General features: G+C 38.8%; 1 protein-coding gene across 10 annotated transcripts in view; it reads left to right on the top strand.

The window, feature by feature from the left end:
* Window positions 1-21,119, top strand: part of SLC35D2 (solute carrier family 35 member D2) — a 79,032-nt gene that overhangs the window by 35,488 nt on the left and 22,425 nt on the right. Inside the window, exons 7-12 of one of the 10 annotated variants that reach the window (XR_004350278.1) lie at window positions 2,157-2,259; window positions 3,565-3,657; window positions 4,222-4,313; window positions 8,969-9,036; window positions 16,489-16,567; window positions 19,180-19,226. Coding sequence is in view for 7 of the 10 variants with exons in the window: in XM_032634311.1 (XP_032490202.1) it covers window positions 2,157-2,259; window positions 3,565-3,657; window positions 8,969-9,036; window positions 16,489-16,567; window positions 17,551-17,633; window positions 18,368-18,470 (529 nt within the window). In the remaining 3 variants the exon portion in view is untranslated. Of the gene's footprint in view, window positions 1-2,156; window positions 2,260-3,564; window positions 3,658-4,221; window positions 4,314-8,968; window positions 9,278-16,488; window positions 16,568-17,550; window positions 17,634-18,367; window positions 18,989-19,179; window positions 19,227-21,119 lie in introns of those variants that run through there. The other 9 variants (XR_004350277.1, XR_004350276.1, XM_032634311.1 and 6 more) reach the window with 9 other exon arrangements.

Raw genomic sequence — 21,119 nt, 5'->3', positions numbered from 1 at the left:
AGCTGTCACCGCACCCTTCTCTGCTGTCACTCAAATTAACTCATCAAATGCAGGTAACAGATGAGCCAGTTTAGGCAGCTGTAACAAATAGCCCCTACATCGTGGTTGTTTAACATACCAGGTATATTCTGCTCACACTCCAGATGCATACTAACATCAGTGAATGCTGTGGGAGTGCTCTGCCCATTGTAGCTACTTAGGGACCCAGGGGGATGGAACCTCTGCCTTAAAGGGGGTTTCCTTGCTCATCCAGAAGGGAAGAAGGCATGTGGGGAATTGTCTGCTGGCTCTCCAAGCTTTTCCCCGGAAGTGACGTGTTACTTCTTCTTACATTGTATTTGCCAAAGCAAGTCACATGGCCAGCAAAAGTTGAAATATAATGTCTGCGAACAGCCCTAAATGACAATCACACGGGTTGACCATGAATCTGCTCCCATTTATAACACAAGTAAATTCTTAATCAAACGTCTGTGCTTTCACTGCTGGCCTAAACAAATGATGTTGGGAATTCCTGGCCCCCTCAAGTAGGAGACCTGAAAACTCCAAGAATTCCCCTTAGGCTCCCTGAGGAAGTGAGTAACACTTCCTTTGCATTCCTCTGGATGGAAAGGTACCTCACTTTTTTGCTCATTCATCTCTTTGCCATCTTAGGGAATGGCAGACACTTCTTAACACTGAGCTGAATGTGGGTAGGAAAGATCTGGAAAACCCTTATTTTCAGAGATTCTGTTGTGATTGAGCCAGAGAATTATGATTTATGATGATCTAAAATTAATTTATATTCTCACAAATATATTTGTAGGTAAATAATGCCCGTGGAAGCCTCAAGCAAAATCTGGTTTAATTTGCATTCAAATTTTGATGCAATTTTTACCTGTTTCCTTCTCTTTGGTTAGAAATAATCTTATTTTGATACTGAAGGGGATAAGGATATGCCACTCCAATATATGCCACTTTGTCATAAACATTATTTTGAGTTGAAGGCAATTGAGAATCAATAGATGTGGGAAGAGTTCTCTGCCCTCCCTTTTCTGCCTAAAAGTAGACCATAAATTTGCCTTTGTGAAGGTGTCCCTTGGTCTTGTACTTGAAATAGGAAAGCAATTCTTATCACCAGAGACAGAGAGTAAGCATCTAGATGAATCTGCATAAACAAACCTTATTAAAATAACCCTTATCTTCCATTAGTTTCCCCTATGTATTTCCTAGTCCCTTTCCCACAATTTATTTGTTCCTTAACACCCAAACCCTCTTTTTTGTTAAAATGGTATCTAAGCCCCAGAGTCTGACCACTTCTTTGAGTTTCATTTCTTTTCTGTGAACTCCTGTGCATGTAAAATATTTAAAACAATTTGTATTTTTTTCCCCCGTTATTCTGTCTGTTGTCAGTTAACTTCACAGGCCCCCAGACACTGACCCAAAGAGGGTAAAGGAAACCTTCTTGACAATATATACTTATGAATTTGGACATGGGTGTGGTACTGTTTGCAAGGTCAAGTGAAGGTGAATGCATCACATCTGGGCTTAGCTGTTGTTCACTCTCTCCTCCCTTTGCCATATTCCCCCCAAACATTTTTATACTAGTGTTATTTATTTAAAATGGAAATTGAAGAGAAGATGCTTCAAAGAATGGGAAGAAAGGGGCCTTAGAGGAGTTGCAGAGAAGGAACGGATCCCTGCCTTGCCTTTTTGATGGACAGGATAGTGAGGGTGCTAGTGGATGACGTGAGTGGGGACCAGATGGAGGTGTCAGTTCCTCATTTGACCCCTTTACCATGTCACTGCTCAGCTGTCCCCAGAGGGCTGTACTCTGGGGAAGGCCCTATTTACTACAATAAGCCACAGGTGGGTTGAACAAATCATTCCTCTTTACCAGTTAGCAAAAGAATGGCTTTGCAGTCAAAGGAAGATGGCTAATGTCCCTCTGGTTTTAAGCGGTTGTGATTAAGTTTAAGCCTCCTGAAGGCCTGGTCTTGTTTTTGTCTGGGGACAGGGCAGAAGAACTAACCATTCATCACCATACAGGGGGAAAATATGCCAGAGGAAAGGTAGTTACTAGCAGCACAAATGGATTTGATTAGGAAAGATGAAACAGAGAGTGTCTGAGGCCAAGTTGTGAGTTTCTGAATAATCATACTCTCTGTTTTCCCTCCCAGTTCTGACCTTGCTTTTAACTTGGAAGGCTATATTTTTGTATTCCTGAATGATATCTTCACAGCAGCGAATGGTGTTTATACCAAACAGAAAATGGACCCAGAGGTACCAGATCTTCACTCCTTTAGCTTTTAGGCTTTGTCATCTGGCCACTGAAATTACATGAAAAAATGAACTTGTAAAGATGACATGTAATTTAATTTACATGTTATGATCTACAGATTACTAATTTCTTTTTAATTATCTTGTCTGCGTAGGTTCTTGTTACTCCTTGTCTTGCAAAGTTTGGGTGAAAATTAGGTAGGAAGGGAAAAATGGGCACTATTTTAGATGCAAAGTCAGAATACTATATAGAAAGGGGATTATTTTGAAAGGCAAATTAAAATTAGAAGTTTTTTTTTAACCATCATCATCAGTGACCAATGTGAAGTCAGGAGTATTCTGAAAGCAGCTGTAGTTTGAGAGTCTGGAGATGTGGGTTACAGATTCAAGTTTTGCTGCTGACTGGTTATTGTGACCTGGAACCTTCACTTCTCCAAACCTCAGTTTCCTCATCTGTGGAATGAGATGATTGGAATGGATAATTTATAAGGTCCTGTCACGAGGGGCAGGTGGGCGGATGAGCTTTCCTTCGTTGTGGCTGCCCTCAGGTCAGAGCTCCCAGCCCTCACCGCCCCCCACCCCAAGCTGTGCAGGAAGCTCTGGAGGATGGGCCAGGCATATGTTTCTTTGTTCCAAGTTCTTTGTGTTGAGTGAGGGTGTTCTTTCTGATGGACAGGCTTATTCCTGTGAGCCGTTTTTTATCTGCGCTGTATTTTTCTGCACTACCATTTGGTTTTTAATGGTGGCAGTTTTACAAAACTGGTTTTGCTGTCTTTTGAGAATCACAGTGTGTCACCCTGTATGGAAAGTGGCGGATGTAGCCTCTAACGAAAATTAAATTTATGCAAGATTGGAAAACAAGATACCTGGTGTTTTAACCCTGCTGTTCCTTAATAGAAAGAGCAGATGTTTTTTAAGGAGTTCTGTTTATATTAATATTGTTAATGCTGTTTACTTTGTTCCACATTTCCCATTTTGAATAGCATGCTTTTAAAAAAAGCACAATTAGAATGTTAGAGATGGATGGAACCTCGGAGTCCATCCATCTCCTTCCACTTTATCTGTCATTTTTTGGATAGAGCAAATTTTTTTTTTTGGAAATCACAGTACACTTGAGATGAAGCATTTTACATCAGAAATTTGCTGAAAATATTCCAATACAGAGCTGGTCAGAATGCATGTTCTAACTCTGCATAAGTACATGGTTGTATAATTAGCTTCAGGGGAAAATAAAATAAAATAAATGGCTCCAGGAAGTCTGATGCTTCATACTTCTAAAATTGAGCGGAGTTTTCTTGGTTTTTGCAGGAGTTAGGGAAATATGGAGTGCTTTTCTACAATGCCTGCTTCATGAGTATCCCAACTCTTATCATTAGTGTCTCTACTGGAGACCTTCGACAGGTGAGCTGATGACAGTCATTCATTCTTACTTAGCAGTGTTTAAATTTTTAATATTTAACCTGTGGTACTTACTGAAATAAAAAGTGTATAAAGGTAACTAGGATTTCCGAAAGCAAGATGTTTGGTACGCCCAGTAATACCTCTGACACTTTCCTTTTCTTGGCATTTATCTTTAGAACTGTGGGGAGTAGCAGGAAGTAGTCAAAAAAAAACTCTGGTCTTGAAGCCTTTTGCAAAACAACAACAAAAATCTGAGTGTGAGTCTCACTTTCCCCTTTGTTGGCATGGGGATCCTGAGAAAGCTAGTTAACTTTGAAGGGGATTTTGATAGTTTTAAAAAATGGATTTACTTATTTATTACCCTTGTTGTGGACATTTGGAAAAGTACACACAAAATAGAATAATTTAATGAACTCTCATGTACCTATCACACAGCTTCAACACTTTTTGGCATTTCACCCTTCTTATTTCATCTATCTTCATCTGTTCTCACTTTCCCCCACCCCCCCGGAATATTTTAAAGTAAATCCCAGACATCATGACATTTGCCTCTAAATATTCCAGGATCTACATCTGAATTTTGAGAAGGTTTTGTTCTTTTGGTATTTGCCCTGTTCACCTTATCTGCTGTACACCTGTCAGAGACAAATAAAATGATAAGTTAGTAGAAGGATGGGAGGCCCAGTTGAGGGGTGGATATCTCTTAGGAAGAGTGAATGTTCACCCCATAACATCCACATGGCTACCTTGAAATGTGCGGGCTCAGAAAGTTACCAGACAAACCACTTTAAGTTCATGTGAGAAACGAGGTGTGCTGGGCAAAATCCTGGTCTAGTGTGGCCTCTGGCCTCTCCCACAGACGTCCCCCTCCACACCATGGGCTGGGCATTAACCTTCATTAACCCTGTTGTTGTTGCTGGGCCGGGGGTGGGGTTCACAGTCCCCCACCTTCGCCCCCACCCCAGCGGCAGACGTTGACGGCATTTCTGTATTTAACAGTCAGCATGGTTGTGTGGTGCACACGGGTTGAGCGTCAATCCCATTTGTCACCTTTTAGAGGTTTGAATGACTTTAGAAGCTTTCAGATTCTGGGGACTCCTGGGGTGAATGTCAGGGCTCGTTGTTCTCTCTCAGAACTATACTTTCTCCCTTGTACAGTTCCTTTCTCAGAACAAGAGAAAGGTTGACCCGCTTAGCAGCAATGTCCCCAGGGGTAAACATCCATTTCCATATGTTTATATTGAAAACTACCAAGAAACCCCAGTTTTGATTAAAGGGGTCTCAGTGTGTGAACCTGGGCCTCACTGTTAGTTCAGAATATTGGAAGTTAAAGCAAGCACCCCGTATACCTCTAGCAATGATGAACAGGGCAGAATATCTAAAAGCACATTATTTATTTTTCAGCTACCATCAATTAAACCAATTTAGTGTCAGCAGCATTACATAAACAAGGTGAAATTATGAGCCCTCAACGTCCTACTGGCTTGTCTCTTTTCATTATCATAAAAATGAGTTTTTCTTTTGAGTCTCTGGAGTTTATCTGTTCTGAGATTCTGGTACTTTATAGCCTTTCAGATATATATTTATTTCTAGAAATAGAAATCTAGAAACTTCTAGGAACTCTTAGAACACCTGATTGAAACTAAAAGCACATTTCCCTACGGGAACAATGTTATAAATGGCGTAGTGACCAGAAACTGAATTTTAGGTACCTTTTGAAAATAAACTACATGTATTATGTTAATAATTTATAACAGCATTTGATTAGGAATATGTATTTCCACATTTAAATCGTTGACTTACAAACTTATAGCATGGTGCTTTCAGAAGTTGCCACCTGCTTGTAATGATTACCATGCAGAATTACTATACTTTCTCAAGTAATAGTAAAAATAGCTAATAATTATTGAGGAATTATTCTATCAGACATTGTTTGAAGTATTCTACATGAACTGTCTCGTTGCATTCCCACAGTAGCTTGAGGAGAAGGTACTATTATTATCCCCATTTTATAGACAAGGAATCTAGGGCACAGTGTTTAAAAAACTTTCCAAGGACAGTAAGTGATAGATCCAGGAGGCTGTCTGGCTCTAGAAACACATCATCTGCTGTAATCTCAATTTAAAAAAAAATTTTTATTTATTTATTTTTGGCTGCGTTGGGTCTTTGTTGCTGCGCACAGGCTTTCTCTAGTTGCGGTGAGCGGGGGCTATTCTTCCTTGCAGTGTGCAGGCTTCTCATTGCGGTGGCTTCTCTTGTTGCGGAGCACTGGCTCTTGGCTCATGGGCTTCAGTAGCTGTGGCACACAGGCTTCAGTAGTTGTGGCTCACAGGCTCCAGAGCACAGGCTCAGTAGTTGTGGTGCACGGGCTTAGTTGCTCTGTGGCATGTGGGATCTTCCCGGACCAGGGCTCGAACCTGTGTCCCCTGCATTGTCAGGCAGATTCCCAACCACTGCACCACCAGGGAAGCCCCTCAATTTTTTAATTTGTAGCAGTATATGAAAAGTGTTTGTTTCTTTCCTTCACATAGGATAAAAACTATAACCTATCACTTATAGCTTAGAAAGTATAAAAGGCCTAACATTTACCTTAACTTATTCAATCCTGGTGTTCTAGGAGAATATTATGCTCCTATTCTGGCTTTCGATGCTGGAATATCTCAGTATTTACCCATCTAGCCTCTTCCATTTGATCAGTCTCTTAAGATTTCAAACAGAAGTTACTATAGTTACCTGAGAGCCCCAGCAATGATAACTATTCACTGAAATTCCAGATGGATCAGAGCTAAATATATGGATTTAATTTAAAAGTTTATAAGAAAAATTATAATCAGAAAAATGTATTTATTTTCTGTAAGAGACTGTAAGAGAAGGCTTTCTATAAGATGACAAAGATACGAAAACCATAAAGTTAAAAATTTGGCTCTAATTTAAAATTATTATATGATAAGAGATGCCAAAAGAGATAACACTGTAATCAGTAATTTTAAAAACTCTGTAGGAAAAAATAGTAAGATTTTTCACTACTAATGTTGTTTTGCTCTGTGTTCATTGAATCACTATGAATTTCTTCCAGTTGGTCACTTTTAACCATGGCTGAATCCATTTTAGACTGTGAACCAAATACAAAAAAGTAGTGAACTTACATAATTAGGTGTGTTAGTCTGCAATAATAAAATTGCATTTTATTTGCCAAGTTTGGTTTGATTGTATTGAAAGTTAATTGAGGAATTCGAGTGAAAGGTTAACTTCTCTTGTTAATGGAAGGAGTACTTGGATGAGTCATTATTCCCGGTTGACTGTAGGGGGTCAGAGATTGTGTTAAGACTCGTGTGTGTGACTCACTGTACTGGGGGTTCACTCTTGGACCTTGGACTTACACAGTCATCGACTTAACACAGTCAGCAGATCTGGTAATAGCACCTTGATTCTATCTGTGATGGACAAAGTCAGTAATGCCAGCTCCTCTTGTTAACAAATTAGGCCCCTGGAAAATAGTGGGTGAACTTTCTTTAGTTATTTGAATCATTGCAATAAGTTCAAGGTACATTTAGTGTGTTGCAGTTGATGAATAGGGATAAATAATAGGACTTTTTTCTGATTAAAAAACACATTAATGAAAAATGAAAAAGATTCACACTCCAACATATTTTCATAGCAATAGTGAGTCTAAAGGAGGAAGTACTTAATATTGTTACTCCTCTTTATTTTCTATTTTTCAAATAAATGTCATGCCACATGACTTTTTAAAATGCCACCAGCAGAGCCTCATCATTATTAAAGAAACAAAATAAAACTAAAATCTATCAAAATTTAGGCTGGCAATGAATCCAAGTATTTTATGAAAATTACTACATAGCTCTCAATGGTTTATGTGGTATCAAGAATATATAGTTTTTGTATACTGTTTTCATAAATACTCCCAGTTCTTTGAGTAAATAAGTGTTTTCCTACCTTTGGTTTGAAGTTTGGGGCATATGCTTTTCTCTTATTCACAATCTTATTTAATTTTTCAGACACAGAATGTTTTCCATAAGTTTCTGTTTGGTTTTGATCTTTGACTCTCTTGGTATAAACTGCCCTGGATGTTTTATGACCCTCTGATCAGCTTGGGGCTTGCCAGTAAGACAGATTTATATTTATTATATTTTTTATTTCACAAGTAAGTGTTAAAAAGAAAGTTTTATTATGAAAACTTTCAAACCTGTTCAGAAGGAAAGAGAATAGTATAACAAATCCCATGTACCCATCAACCATGTTTGGCAGTTATCAACATTTAACGTGGATTTTTTCATAAGAGGTGGTCAAAGTGTTACTAATGAAACAGTGACAGTAAAGTGTAATCAGAGAAGAGAATTCCATTTTAATTGGTTTAAAAATTTGAACTATAAACTTAAGATTTAAACTTAAGAAAGATTTAAATAGTTTTAAATCTCCAAAGTTACTAAAACTTGGCTAACAAAGTATTGCTTAATAGAAAGTGAATAGAATTTATATTTAATCATGTATTCAGCATGTACTTACATATAGTCTTGAGTCACCGTAAAGTCATTTTTGGACGCAGGCAAGGGACAAATCATGAATAAAATACTCCTTTTTATTGTTACCTGAAAAGGGTTTTTATTTTCTCACCTAAGAGCAGAAGCTGTCTTAAACTTCTCTGTCTACCAGCTCCTCTACCCCAATTACTTGATTGCTTTGTAAATAGCACACAATAGTTTATTTGTTCATGATACTTCCTAAGCACTTGCAAATTCTTTTTTTGGCTGCTCTTAGTTCCCCAACCAGGGATGGAACTGGGCCCTGACAGTGAAAGCTCTGTGTCCTAACCACTGGACCGCCAGGGAATTCCCTTTTTTTTTTCCTCTTGTGCAAATTCTTGAAAACAGTTTATGAACTTTAAGTTTTCTTAGTCTTGCCAGCATTATTAAATTTATAATAAACTTTCTTTTAATATTATTTATTAAAAACACAACGCTGATTTTATGACTACAAATTAGTAAAGATTTAATGATAGCCACAGCAATAATAGCTGTCATTTTGTTCTTGCCACCTGTAAGTTTCTAAACAATTTCATTAAATCCTCACATTGACCTTTTGAGGAAGTTTTTAAAAAAATAATCCCCATTTGTAAAATGAGCCAGAGGTTCAGGGAGGAAAAAAATTAGCCCAATGTCACACAGCTGTTATTACCCAGGATTTTGGAAACTGTATTTTCTGTTTGCGAAACTGGAATTTGTACTAGAGTGTACACACTGGTAAAACCAGTATTATTAATCTAACCATTAGTTTTCTTTCTTTTTGATAATAGGCTACTGAATTCAACCAATGGAAGAATGTTCTATTTATCATACAGTTTCTTCTTTCCTGTTTTTTGGGGTAAGAAGCCATAGATAAGAAGAAGCTTTGGTCATGGTATCTCTTAACAAGTCAAATCAAAATATACATTCCATCTGCTCTGTCAAAATCCCTTTTTGCTTCTCCAACTTCTATTGAAAAGTAGCCCTGCAGCAGAGGAGTGGATTGGGACCCATGCTAAATGTGACCTCCAAAATATGATGTTGCATATTGATTTCTGAAAGTTAGTTTGAAATAAAATCAGCTGCCCTATCAAATCAAATGTGTTTTTTGTCTTTGTCACAATGTCCCAAGTTTCCCAAGGTTCTCACCTCACATAAATATTACCATTTTCTGTAGTGTTGTACCTGTTAATATTCACGGTGTATTCTGAGGAGAGATGCCCAGGCCATTATATTGCCCAATAATTTTAGGCTTTTGTTCTTAAAATTTTCCTTAGGTATAGCTTCCTGTTGAGTGGCCATGCAGTTTGTCTTTTTATATGTTCCCCAAACTTGAAAAGTCCTTTTCATGAATAGATAATACATACAACTAGTAAATAGTACAAAAGCTGCAAAAGGATGCATAGGGAACATAAGCCACCTTCCCTTCTTCCCTGCCTTGTGGCACTGCAGTTTTCCTCTCCAGAAGCAACTGCTGTTTGGAGTATCCTTCCTGGACTGGGCTCCATGTATACACAAGCACCTGTGTCTTATCCCATAAGAAAGGGTCTTTGAATGACTGTCTTGGAATTATTTGTCAAAAGATTTTTCCTGTGAAGAAAGATGAATTCCCCCTTATTTTTTTACATTACTAGTACTGTAATTTTCATCGTGTGTAAATGAACTAAGACAATTCATGAGTCTTTGATCAACACTCTTCAATTCTTAAACTTGATCTTAGTTGCAGTAACGTAATCACATCAGTAAAAATATTTGTGTATAATATCCTCAAGTTCAGTAATTCTCTCTTTAGCTGTGTCTGATTTAATGTTTAACCTGTTTTTTGGAGGTTTTTTTAAATTTATTTTTTATTGAGGTATAGCTGATGTACAGTATTATGTGTTTCAGGTATACCACATAGTGATTCACAGTTTTTAAAGGTTATATTGCATTTAGAGTTATTATAAAACATTGGTTATATTCCCTGTGTTGTACTGTATATCCTTGTACCTTACTTATTTTATATATAGTACTTTGTACCTCTTAATCCCCTACCCCTATCTTGCCCCTCCCTGCTGGAGTTTTTGATTTTAACAATTTTTACTTTATTTGTAAAAGTTCCACAGTTTGTTTTCAAACTTGTCTGTTCATTCTTAACATTCTTTTGTTGGTCATCTTTGAGACTGTACCTTTTATTTCTTTAAATATTACACACATAGCTATTCTGTATTCTGCATCTGATGATTCCAATATCTGCAGTTCTTGAGAATCTAAATATGTAGTTGGTTGACTAAATATGTAGTTTGTGAGTATCATTATGGTTTGCTTTCTTGTGTATTTGGTGACCTGTGATCTGTGAGCATATTATTTAATCTTAATCAGTCCTGTGGCCTGAAAGTAGGAATTTGAGAAACTTTCCTGCAGGGACAAATTGTTTTTAGTCTAGTTGGTAGCCAGGTGTGCCCCTGACCTGGGCCACTCTGGCCTTTTTGAGGGTCTGGCCTCAGTGGGCTAGTGTCCCTTCTCACTTGGGGTTTGGCCCAGGGCTCAGTTTACAGACAGTGCTGTTTTGCAATGGCCTCTGCCCTGAAGCACCCTGATCTTGTACCTATTGTGTGCTGCTCTGATGCCTGCCTGGTTCAAATCCCCTTATCACTCTGTACCCAGTTTCTCCCCTTTCCAAAGGGGGGATATTAGGCAATCTCTTGTGCCTGTTTCAAAACCAACAGTCTCTCAAATAATGTGTTCTTTCAGGCATTGGTTGTTTGGCAGTGGGTGAGTACTAAGTGCTCTCAGTACTTAGGCAGCCATTGTTGGATGCCTAAGTGTAGTAAGATATTTGTAGTTTTCCCAGTTGTTGACTGAGAACATATAACTTTGAAAAAAATCTACTAAGCTGTGTTTGTGAGTTACCCTTTGTGAAATCATCCTTTTCCCCCCATTACAATTAAAAAAAAGTCAACCCATATCACACAAACTCAGACCAGCACGTTTCCTTGCCTAAGCCCATGTTCACCTGTGAACAGCAGAGCCAAGTTTTAGTTTTATCTCATGTCATTATAAACTTGATAATATTTTTGTTTTGTTTTGTCTGTTTTTTTTCACTTGCACTTTACTATTTAGCCATTCCATGAAGGAAATCAAGAAGTAAACCTTTTTTTTTTTTTAATTTTATTTTTGGCTGCATTGGGTCTTCTTTGCTATGTGCGGGCTTTCTCTAGTTGTGGTGAGTGGGAGCTACCCTTCATTGTGATGCGTGGGCTTCTCATCGTGGTAGCTTCTCTTGTTGCAGAGCACGGGCTCTAGGCACGTGGGTTTCAGTAGTTGTGGCACGCAGGCTCAGTAGTTGTGGCGCATGGGCTTAGTTGCTCCACGGCATGTGGGATCTTCCTGGACCAGGGCTCGAACCTGTGCCCCCTGTATTGGCAGGCGGATTCTTAACTACTGTGCCACCAGGGAAGTCCCAAGAAATAAACCCTTTGATGTCAGCTGTCTGCAGTGAGTGGTGGGGTGGGCAGTGCCTGAGCTGGCACTTCTGGGGCTTCTTTGTCAGAATCTTGACCCTATTTATCTACAACTACATGCCTTTTTTTCCCAATTAATAATGTGCTTCCTAGAAAACAAATACTCTCTTGATAAAAGTTCTTAATCAGTATTTTATCAGTAGTCATTTTGCATGTAAAAATGTCATAAAGGCATAGTAATTAAAAATAAATCAGTAAATGATGAAAATATTAATATTTCAGATTCTACAACTTTCAGGGTAAAAACTACATAGATCTCAGTTTTTTAAGTGGGTCTTTTGAGGACACTAAAATCATGGCATCATTCTAACAGGTGCCTGTACTCTGGAATCAGATGGCCTAGATTTGAATCCTGGCTTTGCCACTTTTTAGCTCTGGGTCCTTGGACAAGTTATCTACCCTCTCTGAGCCTCAATTTCCTTATCTTTAAAATGGGAACAATGATGTAATGTAGCTAATTTATAAGGTTATGTGGATTGAATGAGTAAAGAGCCCTTAGTGTAGACATATAGAAAATGTTCAGTAAGTGTTAACTATTGTTTTTGTTGTTAATATTTCTATTTCTGAGCCCAGCCTGTTCAGTTTGGCTGTCCTTTTTCACCCCAGACAGATTTGGTTCTGCCTATAGCCCATGACTTCAATAGTTTTTCTTCTGTTATGTCTACCTCATCTTCAACCACCATGTTTTAATTCTGAAACTGCTCTAGAAGGAAACTTCCATTTTGGCATGGTGCATTTTTCAGAATCCTGCTTTCTTACAGTTTCTCACTCAGAGGACACGATGATTAGGTCACTTGCTTCTTTGCAGTGATAGAAACCATTGTAAGCTTCTGAGCATATCCTTGCTTTTCAGAACAACTGGAACTGGCTGTCCCTTCTCTTCGGTTCATGCTCAAGGAGCCTCAGGACTAACATGTGCATGTTCCAACCCTTGACTCCAGAGAACTCTCTCTCAGCTTCTTCCTTATTTTCACTGCTTTCAAGTTTGCATTTCAAACTTGCTTTCTCTGACCACCAACCCTCTATCCGGAGTTGAAAATATAATTTAAAAATTATAACACTTTAGAACTGTATGTTAAGAAGCCAGTGGAATGGTGAAAAGAGCAGACTTTTCTTCTGAGTCATGGTGAATGATTCAGCTTTAAGAAATGCTATTTGTAATCAAGAGTTTGTAAATAAAGCATATGAAGAAGTGAAATTGCATCAGGCAGGTAAACTGGATTGTGGGAGCCACGCTAATTTAATGCAGGTAGAGGTAAAATAAGACTGAAATTTAAGTTGACAAACTAGATTTTAAAAAGCTAGCTCTGCTGTTCTTTTTAATCTTGCCGAGAAGTGACAGGTTCTGGTTCATTCACACCAGCATCTGGCACCAGCCCCTAAGCCCTGGAGGCAATTATCCTAATCTGTTTCTGCCCTAGTAGCAGCCTCTTTGATCTCACTGAAGCAGTAATATATTCCTTAATAGAAACACAAATGTATCAATTTTCCCTACTCACAGCATAAAAAATGTTCTATTCTTTGAACCTTCACTGATCCTGCCAAGATGTAGGGTCCAAGACAAAATAGGATTCTGCTGATTGCTTGGACACAGGAGTGACAGAACCTTCAAAGAGTGTAGATATTTCCATCATTTCCCAACAAACCAAATTGTAGCGTAAAATCGATGTTCCAGGAAAATAGATCATATTTTTCCCATGACTTTGGCTTCCCTGGCACACCACTGAGGTCTGGGGTAGGAGAGAATTCTTACCAGAGATGGGCAAGATGAGATTACTTGAAATTCTTTGAAATCTGAAATAATAGAATAATGTGCTTGGGTACAATTGTGGTTGGTGGAAGGAGTGTAAAAGTAGCATTTTATTATTTGAACATTTGTGTTGGACTTCTATGTATGCTTGTACGTGGAATGGTAACCAGCAACAAGTTGTAAACAAGGCCATTTGAGTTCTGCTTGTGACTCCCACGAGTGTGCCGTCCAACTTTGGGTTAATCAGTTATTTTTTGTGTTATTTTTCAGAAACAGGAAGAAACCTTTGAGCAAGGGTTCTGGTTCAGGGGTTTTCACATGGGTACCTCCATCCCTTGGGGCCCTATAAGCCAAAACACCAGCTGGTATCTGTTGTCTGAATAAATGTGTATCTTTTGTATGTGCCATTATTTTTCAAATGTACACAGATGATAAGTACGATTTTATAAGTACGTAATGGCAGAAATGTACTGAGAATTCAGCAGTGCTGAATATCTTTACATTTTATTAATTCACAGATGCTAAAATCAAAACTGTCATGTGGAGGTTGACATTTTTGGTGTTAAAAGTGGTTTCCTTTGCATTGAGTTAATGGAGGGTCTTTTAATTCAGAACCTTGGTCTTAGCCAAAGGACAGTGTAGGTGCATATTTGTGTATAGAAATAAATCATGTTTCTTAGAAAAAGTTTTAATACACTCCTTTGATCCTCGTCATTTTATAGTTACCCTCTCTGGGGACACCCAGGTGGTATACTGAGAAGTGCAGCCTTTCTGTCTGCAGAAAGTGGCTGTTCCTGTGTCAGATGCCATCTGTCACTTAGGAGGACTGCCGCTAATTCAAACTCCCCCAGGAGGCTGGAGACAGGGACTCCTCCCCTCGCTCAGCCCAGCTGGTGGGTGAGTGTCCTAGTGGCCCACACTCAGGCTAGATGGATATTGGCCAAGGTGGTTTTGCTAAAATGTGGAATGAAGAAAACATTGCATGATTGGAAACCCTGGAGTAGGAAATTTTAAGCAAAAATAGGACATAAAGGATATTCATGACTGTTCTGGGTTTAAGGCTGCACTCCAGTTTAGGAAGCCTGCAGGAAGCTTTTCTGTGTCCTGGAAATTGGGTTGGGCCCCTCCTGGGAGTTGTGATCTCTGTTATTTTATTAGACTCTTAGCTCCTTCAGGGCAGATGCTGTGGGTTTATATACTCTTACTACCCAGGCCCAGCAGAGCAGGCACCAAGTAACACCAGGTTGAGTTTTTTAATCTTTTCATTTTATGCATAAGTTGGATTATTTATAGTTCCCTGGGACTCTAAATTAATGTTGAATTTATTAAAATTGTAAAAATTAAAAAAAACTTAGATTTTCTTAAGCCAATTTATAAATATTCTTGCTCTATTTATAAAGCTAGTAATTTTTATACTAACATAAGAATATTTACTTTCATTATTTGATGAATGGTTTGTTAACCCAAGTTTAACTGATTGAAATCTCCTAAATAATTTACTGTAAATCAGTCTTGTTTACAACTTAGTGAATTAAAAGAGAATTAAGTATTTAAAATGTGATTTACAAATGTAATTTACCTGATTTTTCCAGCAATTCCAAGCCTTAATAAGGCCCTAGAGAAGCTGATGGGCCAGGTTGCTTTACAAGCCTAGCAACTCTTTGAAATCTAATAAACCAAACTTGGCAATGTGGTAAATCAGCTTCTTTTAAACATTTGAATACTGTGTACAGACTTAGATTTTCTTATCCCATTCAAGTGAAAATTGCAAATTTAATATCAATTGCACATTTTAAATACAAGCCACAAAGACCAAGATGTTGGATTCTCTAACTTGCCAAATTATTGTAATTACCTTAATAACAAAGACAGACATTATTTTGAAGATTACAGAATTTGTTTGTAATTGAGTTTATTCCTCAGCTTGATGTATGTTATCTCTAATATTTTTTCTCTATCATCCCTGGTAATGAACATACTCAGGACAAAAACGGTTACTGTTTGTGATCTAGATTCTGTTATTAACAATCAGAAGTTTGGTCCTGGACCTGCGACTGGGTGCTAAATTGCCCCAGGGGGAGTCTCCCTAATGCTTAGGGGCTGAGCCCTTTCTTAGAGTACAGTTCCCAAGCTCATGCCTTCTAACTGGTGTTTAGCTTTAAAATCCAATACATCTTATGCTCTCTCAGTATCTTTCCAGTCTCATTCTCAACCAGTTTTTATTGTAACCTCTTTCAACATTTAATCACCTGATTCCAGTGGATGAAATTTTGCACCCCACCTAGGTTACAGCTAATTTTCATTACTACTTGAGTGAAATGAATATATTTCTTTATCTCTGATTGAATTCTACATTCCTGTGTATATGTATATTTTCTTATCTGGTGTTTGGTCATGATTCTGTAGTCATTTTGTTGACAAGTGTCAATATACGGGTCAGTGTTGAATGCCTGTCAGATTAACTTTAGTAATAAGGTACAGGAGTACCACTGGCATGTGGAATCCATTATTTAAATCTTCTTTGTCCAAAGCTAGCAATCATTGCAGCTGGTTTTCCCTGCTAACACCAGTGGTTCTCAGAACTGGCTGCACATTAGAATCATCCATAGAGCTTTGATATGGCATATGGCTGGGTCCCCACCTCAAACCAGTTGGAGACCCTCTGCCAGGCATCATGGTGTTAAAAGTGCACCAGGTGATTCTGATGCACAGAGAGGACTGAAACCCATTGTTGTAACATCTGTTAAACGGAAGATTTCAGATCACTTAAAAAATCTTTGTCCTTATCCCCTTTTTGTGGAAACACTGATGGAAAATGCACAGACAAAATGAAAAGGACACCTAAGGTAGAAAGTTTGGCTAATGCACAACTGGACCATTTTCCTGAAAATATCGAATTATTGAGATGTTTTAAGATGTAGGTATTTTTTAATCTTTATGGTACGTTTTTCTTTTTTATTTGATTAAAATGCCTGTGTGGGTCACTTACTGGCTCTTCTTAATCTGTTTATTACCCAGACCAGTAAGGCACACTCAAATGTTTTCTTCCTTGCCCCAGGTTTCTGTTGATGTACTCCACACTTTTGTGCAGCTATTACAATTCGGCCCTGACGACGGCGGTGGTTGGAGCCATCAAGGTAAGTGGTTGAAGCCTCGAAACGCACAACCAAATTGGGAAATTGACTGTTTGATTTTATTGTTGTTATTATCCGTGCTGTAGTAAGAATGGAGGCTTGTGATATTTTCAGCTGTGCCTGGGTGATCCCTCCTTACGTCTTCTAATCTCCTAATCCACAAAACAGAGGGAAGACTTGCTAATTTAAAAGGAAGAGACAAATGATGACTTAAATTGGGAATGGTGGGAAAGGATGGTCTGGGAAAACCAAGTGAAATAGCTGAAAAACATACCAAGTTTCTGTGCTAAGATACCTTGTGATCTACAGTTTGGTTTTCTGGGAGAACCTTGCTGACTAAGAAAGGGAATTCTTGTGAAGAACTGTTTTCAGCCTAGATCTATGCTCAATTATAAGGTGATTAACTCTGGGACTGGTGTGTATGCTGCGTGTGTGTACATGCATTTGAACACACACTAATGAATAGGAGGGTGGAGGTGTTCTAAATTCTGTTCTGCAGTTGCTTTGTGTTTCTGTTCACGTGAACTCCTACCGTGAGTGAGTGCTTCAACAGTAGACTTCTCTGTTGGCTGCCCAAGGGCCTCTGAGAATACACTGGACAGAGTACTGCTTTTAATTTATCAGATGTCTTAGTTTTTTCAAGTTTAGGACTAATATGATTAAAATTCACTACCCAATGATGGTAAAGAGATGAAATCTGGAAAGCTGATTACAACCCAACTCTTACATCTTTTTCCTATGTATTAACTGGAAGAGGGTATGGATAATGCAGTTTCTGTGATTATGGTGCTGTAGTTTATTTCATTTTCTTTATAAAGCCATATGTAATGGTTTTTATCCACTTATTCAATATTCCATGAACCCCTGCTATATGCGAGTCTTTTTGAAAAGTAACTAAAATATTTAGTTTCAGGTTTCACTATATATATGAGTTTTCCCCCTAAAGCCTTTACTTTTAAAATCATTAATCCTCTCTTTGTCTGCAGAACGTATCCGTTGCCTACATTGGAATGTTAGTAGGTGGAGACTACATTTTCTCTGTATTAAACTTTGTAGGGTTAAATATTTGGTAAGTGGGATTTTTAAATGAACTTATTTTAGTAAAATATGAATTTTTAAAAGCCTGATTAATATGTTATAAGTGAAAGGGCAGGAGGTGTTTTGACTTTACAATTTCTAGGATAAAATTTACTTAAATCATTCAGTTCATCTCTTTTGATGACATACTCTTTCATGTGGACCATGGGGACATGTAATGAAAATTCAAAGGGTTGAGATCTAATTTTCTGTTGCCTCCTCTCAGAAAAGCCCTTAAGTTGTGTGTCTTCCTTTTGTGAATGGGCCTCACTAAATCTGTGCTCCATTGAAGCGCCATGTGCTAAGGATATTGGGAGGAGTGACTAAGATATTTTTGAAAGGCATTTTGGGGTCTCAGAGGTGGGACACTATTTTAGGATAATACTGTATAGTCTATTCAAGTAATAACCAAGTGCTTATTTTTTCTCCAAGTTTCTCTATTAGACTTGATCTGCTCTTTTTCTGCCCCCACAGATTTGTAAATAAGAGGGTTAATTCTCATCGATTAATACACAAATTTGAGGAAGTAAATCAGGGGTTTCAATAATTCCCTTCAAATTAAGCTGACTGCATTGTAAATCACCTATACCTCAATGAAATAAAGAAAAGGAAACAAACAGCCAAGTTATCAAAAAAATTAAGTTGACTGTATTTGTAAAGATGTCAGTAGCTGTTGGTTGTACCATCTATGGAATTTATTTTCACTCTTTTTTATTCTCCTTTCAGCATGGCAGGGGGCTTGAGATATTCCTTTTTAACTTTAAACAGCCAGTTAAAACCTAAACAACCTGTGGACGAAGAAAACATCCCTCAAGATTTGAAGGGCTAGAACCTGGGGCAGAATTGCAGACTGGCTTGCAGACTGGGGGGAATGAGGGAATATTCCCAGCTGTTTTGGTTAAGGCACAACAGGAATGTCTGCAAAATGCAAAGAGAATCTACATCATGTGCTGCATGAGGAGCCATCATCAGCCCTGAGAAATGTATCCGGGCAAAGCCTTACCAGCTGAAAGTGAATCTTCTCAAAATAAACCACTGGTGAAAGGGATTGTTTCCAAGGCACTTGCGTGGACCGCACATCTGTGTGCTGTCCCAGGTACTGCGAGTGCTTCAAAGGAGGCCGATGCTGTGAGGGTGCTTATCAGCACCTTGGCCTTAATTTCAAAGGTCCCAGCCAAAGCAGAGTGCCAGCAGCAACATTTTTTTGGTTTAAACAGACATGTCTTTATTTTAATAAAATCAGCCACTTAACTGCCAGTAGAGTTATTTGCTAGCTTTGATTTGATCTTATATGTCGGTATCTTTTCCCAATCATCAAAGTGAAATAAAAAATAATTTATATGCATACCTCATACTGTGATATTATTGTAGACAGGCAGAAAAACAGTAGGTCATTTATTCAGTCTGCCTTGAAGGGTAATATTCCTTTTAAGGCTCATGTTGGGAAAAATTACAAAATAACTCAATGGAAAAAACAGTACTCAGTGTGCCCCGTCAACATTTAAGTTGGTCGTATTTCTCTCCTCTTCTCCTTCCAGGTTTGTTCAGGGGCTTTGAAATTCAGATCATACGGACTTTAACCAAGGTACATTTTTTCCCTGGGCTTGCCTGATCCCCCAGACCAGTGGTGTGTGGGAAGGAACCCCGGTTTGGATGAGAGTTATTATCTCCATCAAGAAATGGACTGTCCCCGTCGGGGTTGTGGTGCGGGGTAGGGCCCCAGTCTGGAGGGGGCCAGTCAGGAGCTCTTCTTTCTAGTCTTGTCTTCACTGCTAACATACCAAGACCTTCACAGGTCACCTTGCCACTGTCGCCTCCATTTTTTAATCTTTAAAATGGAACTATGTCTCCAAATCCCTGCCACTCTGACTTTCTAAGTTTACAGAAGCTGAGCCAGATGGACAGGGCAGCAAATGAAGAAATGATCCTGTTGACATGTTTCAATTTACTTTAAAATTTTAAAAATTTTAATTGTAAAATACACATAACATAAAATTTACCATCGTAACCATTTCTAAGTGTACACTTCAGTAGTGTTAAGTATATGCACACTGTTTTGTAGCCAATCTCCAGAACTTTTTCATGTTGCAAAACTGAAACTCTATACCCATTAAACAATAATTCCCCATTCCTCCCTTTCCCCAGCTCCTGGCAACCACCATTCTACTTTCTTTCTCTATGAATGTGACTACTGTAGGTACCTCATAAAAGTAGAATCACACAATATTTATCTTTCAGTAGCTGGCTTATTTCGCTTAGGATAATATCATCAAGTTTCATCCATGTTGCAGCATGTGTCCGAATTTCTTTCCTTTTTAAGACTAAATAATATTCCATCATATGGATATACCACATTTTGTTTATCCATTCGTCTGTCAGTGGACACTTGGATTGCTTCTACCTCTTGGCTGTTTGTGTATAATCCTGTTATGAACATGGGTGCACAAATATGTCTTTGAGACCCTGCTTTCAGTTCTTTCAGATAGTAAAAGGAAACTTGTTTCCTCTATACACAGAGCACTTCTGATGCCAAATGTGTGGGATCTTTCCCTCACATTAAGCAATTCTCCAACTCTTTGGACACCAACTAGGGGTCCTACAATTAAATGCAGACTCTAAGTACCCAGAGTTAGCACAGACCCCACAGGTTAAGGGCTTAGTTCCCCAAGACTGCCCCCTACTTCAGATGCCAAACCCAAGTCCCAGGTTGTGAATGGTGCTTCTGACCAACTAACCATCAATCTGGGGTCTCCACACCCCCTTCCTCGGGTTTAATAATTTGCTAGAATGGCTCACAGAACTCAGGGAAGTGCTTTACTCTCTATTGCCAGTTTATTATGAAGCGTACAACTCAGGAACAGCCAAAGGGAAGAAATGCATAGGACAAGGTATGTGGGAAATGGTTTGGAGCTTTCACGACTCCTCCAGGTGTGCCCCGCTCCCAGCACATCAGTGTGTTCATCAACTGGAAGCTCTCCAAACCCCATCGTTTGTTTTTCACGGTAACACACGGACCACAGCTGCACCATTTTATATTCCCACCAACAGTGCACGGGGATTCCAGTTTCTCCACATCCTCACCACTTGTTTCCTTTTTTTTTTTTTTTTGCGGTACGTGGGCCTCTCACTGTTGTGGCCTCTCCCGTTGCGGAGCACAGGCTCCGGACACGCAGGCTTAGCGGCCATGGCTCACGGGCCCAGCCGCTTTGCGGCATGTGGGATCCTCCTGGACCGGGGCACGAACCCGTGTCCCCAGCATCGGCAGGCGGACTCTCAACCACTGCGCCACCAGGGAAGCCCGCTCATTGTAGTTTTGATTTACATTTCACTGATGGTTAGTGATGTTGAGCATCTTCTCATGTGCTTGTTGGCCATTTGTACATATTCTTTGGAGAAATGTCTATTCAAATCCTTTGCCCATTTTTGAGTAGGGTTGTTTGTTCTTTCGTTGTTGAGTTGTAGGAGTTCTTTATTTTTT

This window comes from Phocoena sinus, chromosome 6 (assembly GCF_008692025.1).
Source record: "Phocoena sinus isolate mPhoSin1 chromosome 6, mPhoSin1.pri, whole genome shotgun sequence".
In the NCBI taxonomy this organism is placed as follows: Eukaryota; Metazoa; Chordata; class Mammalia; order Artiodactyla; family Phocoenidae; genus Phocoena; species Phocoena sinus.
Note: the sequence above shows the minus strand (reverse complement) of the source record. Positions and strands in the feature narration are given on the sequence as shown.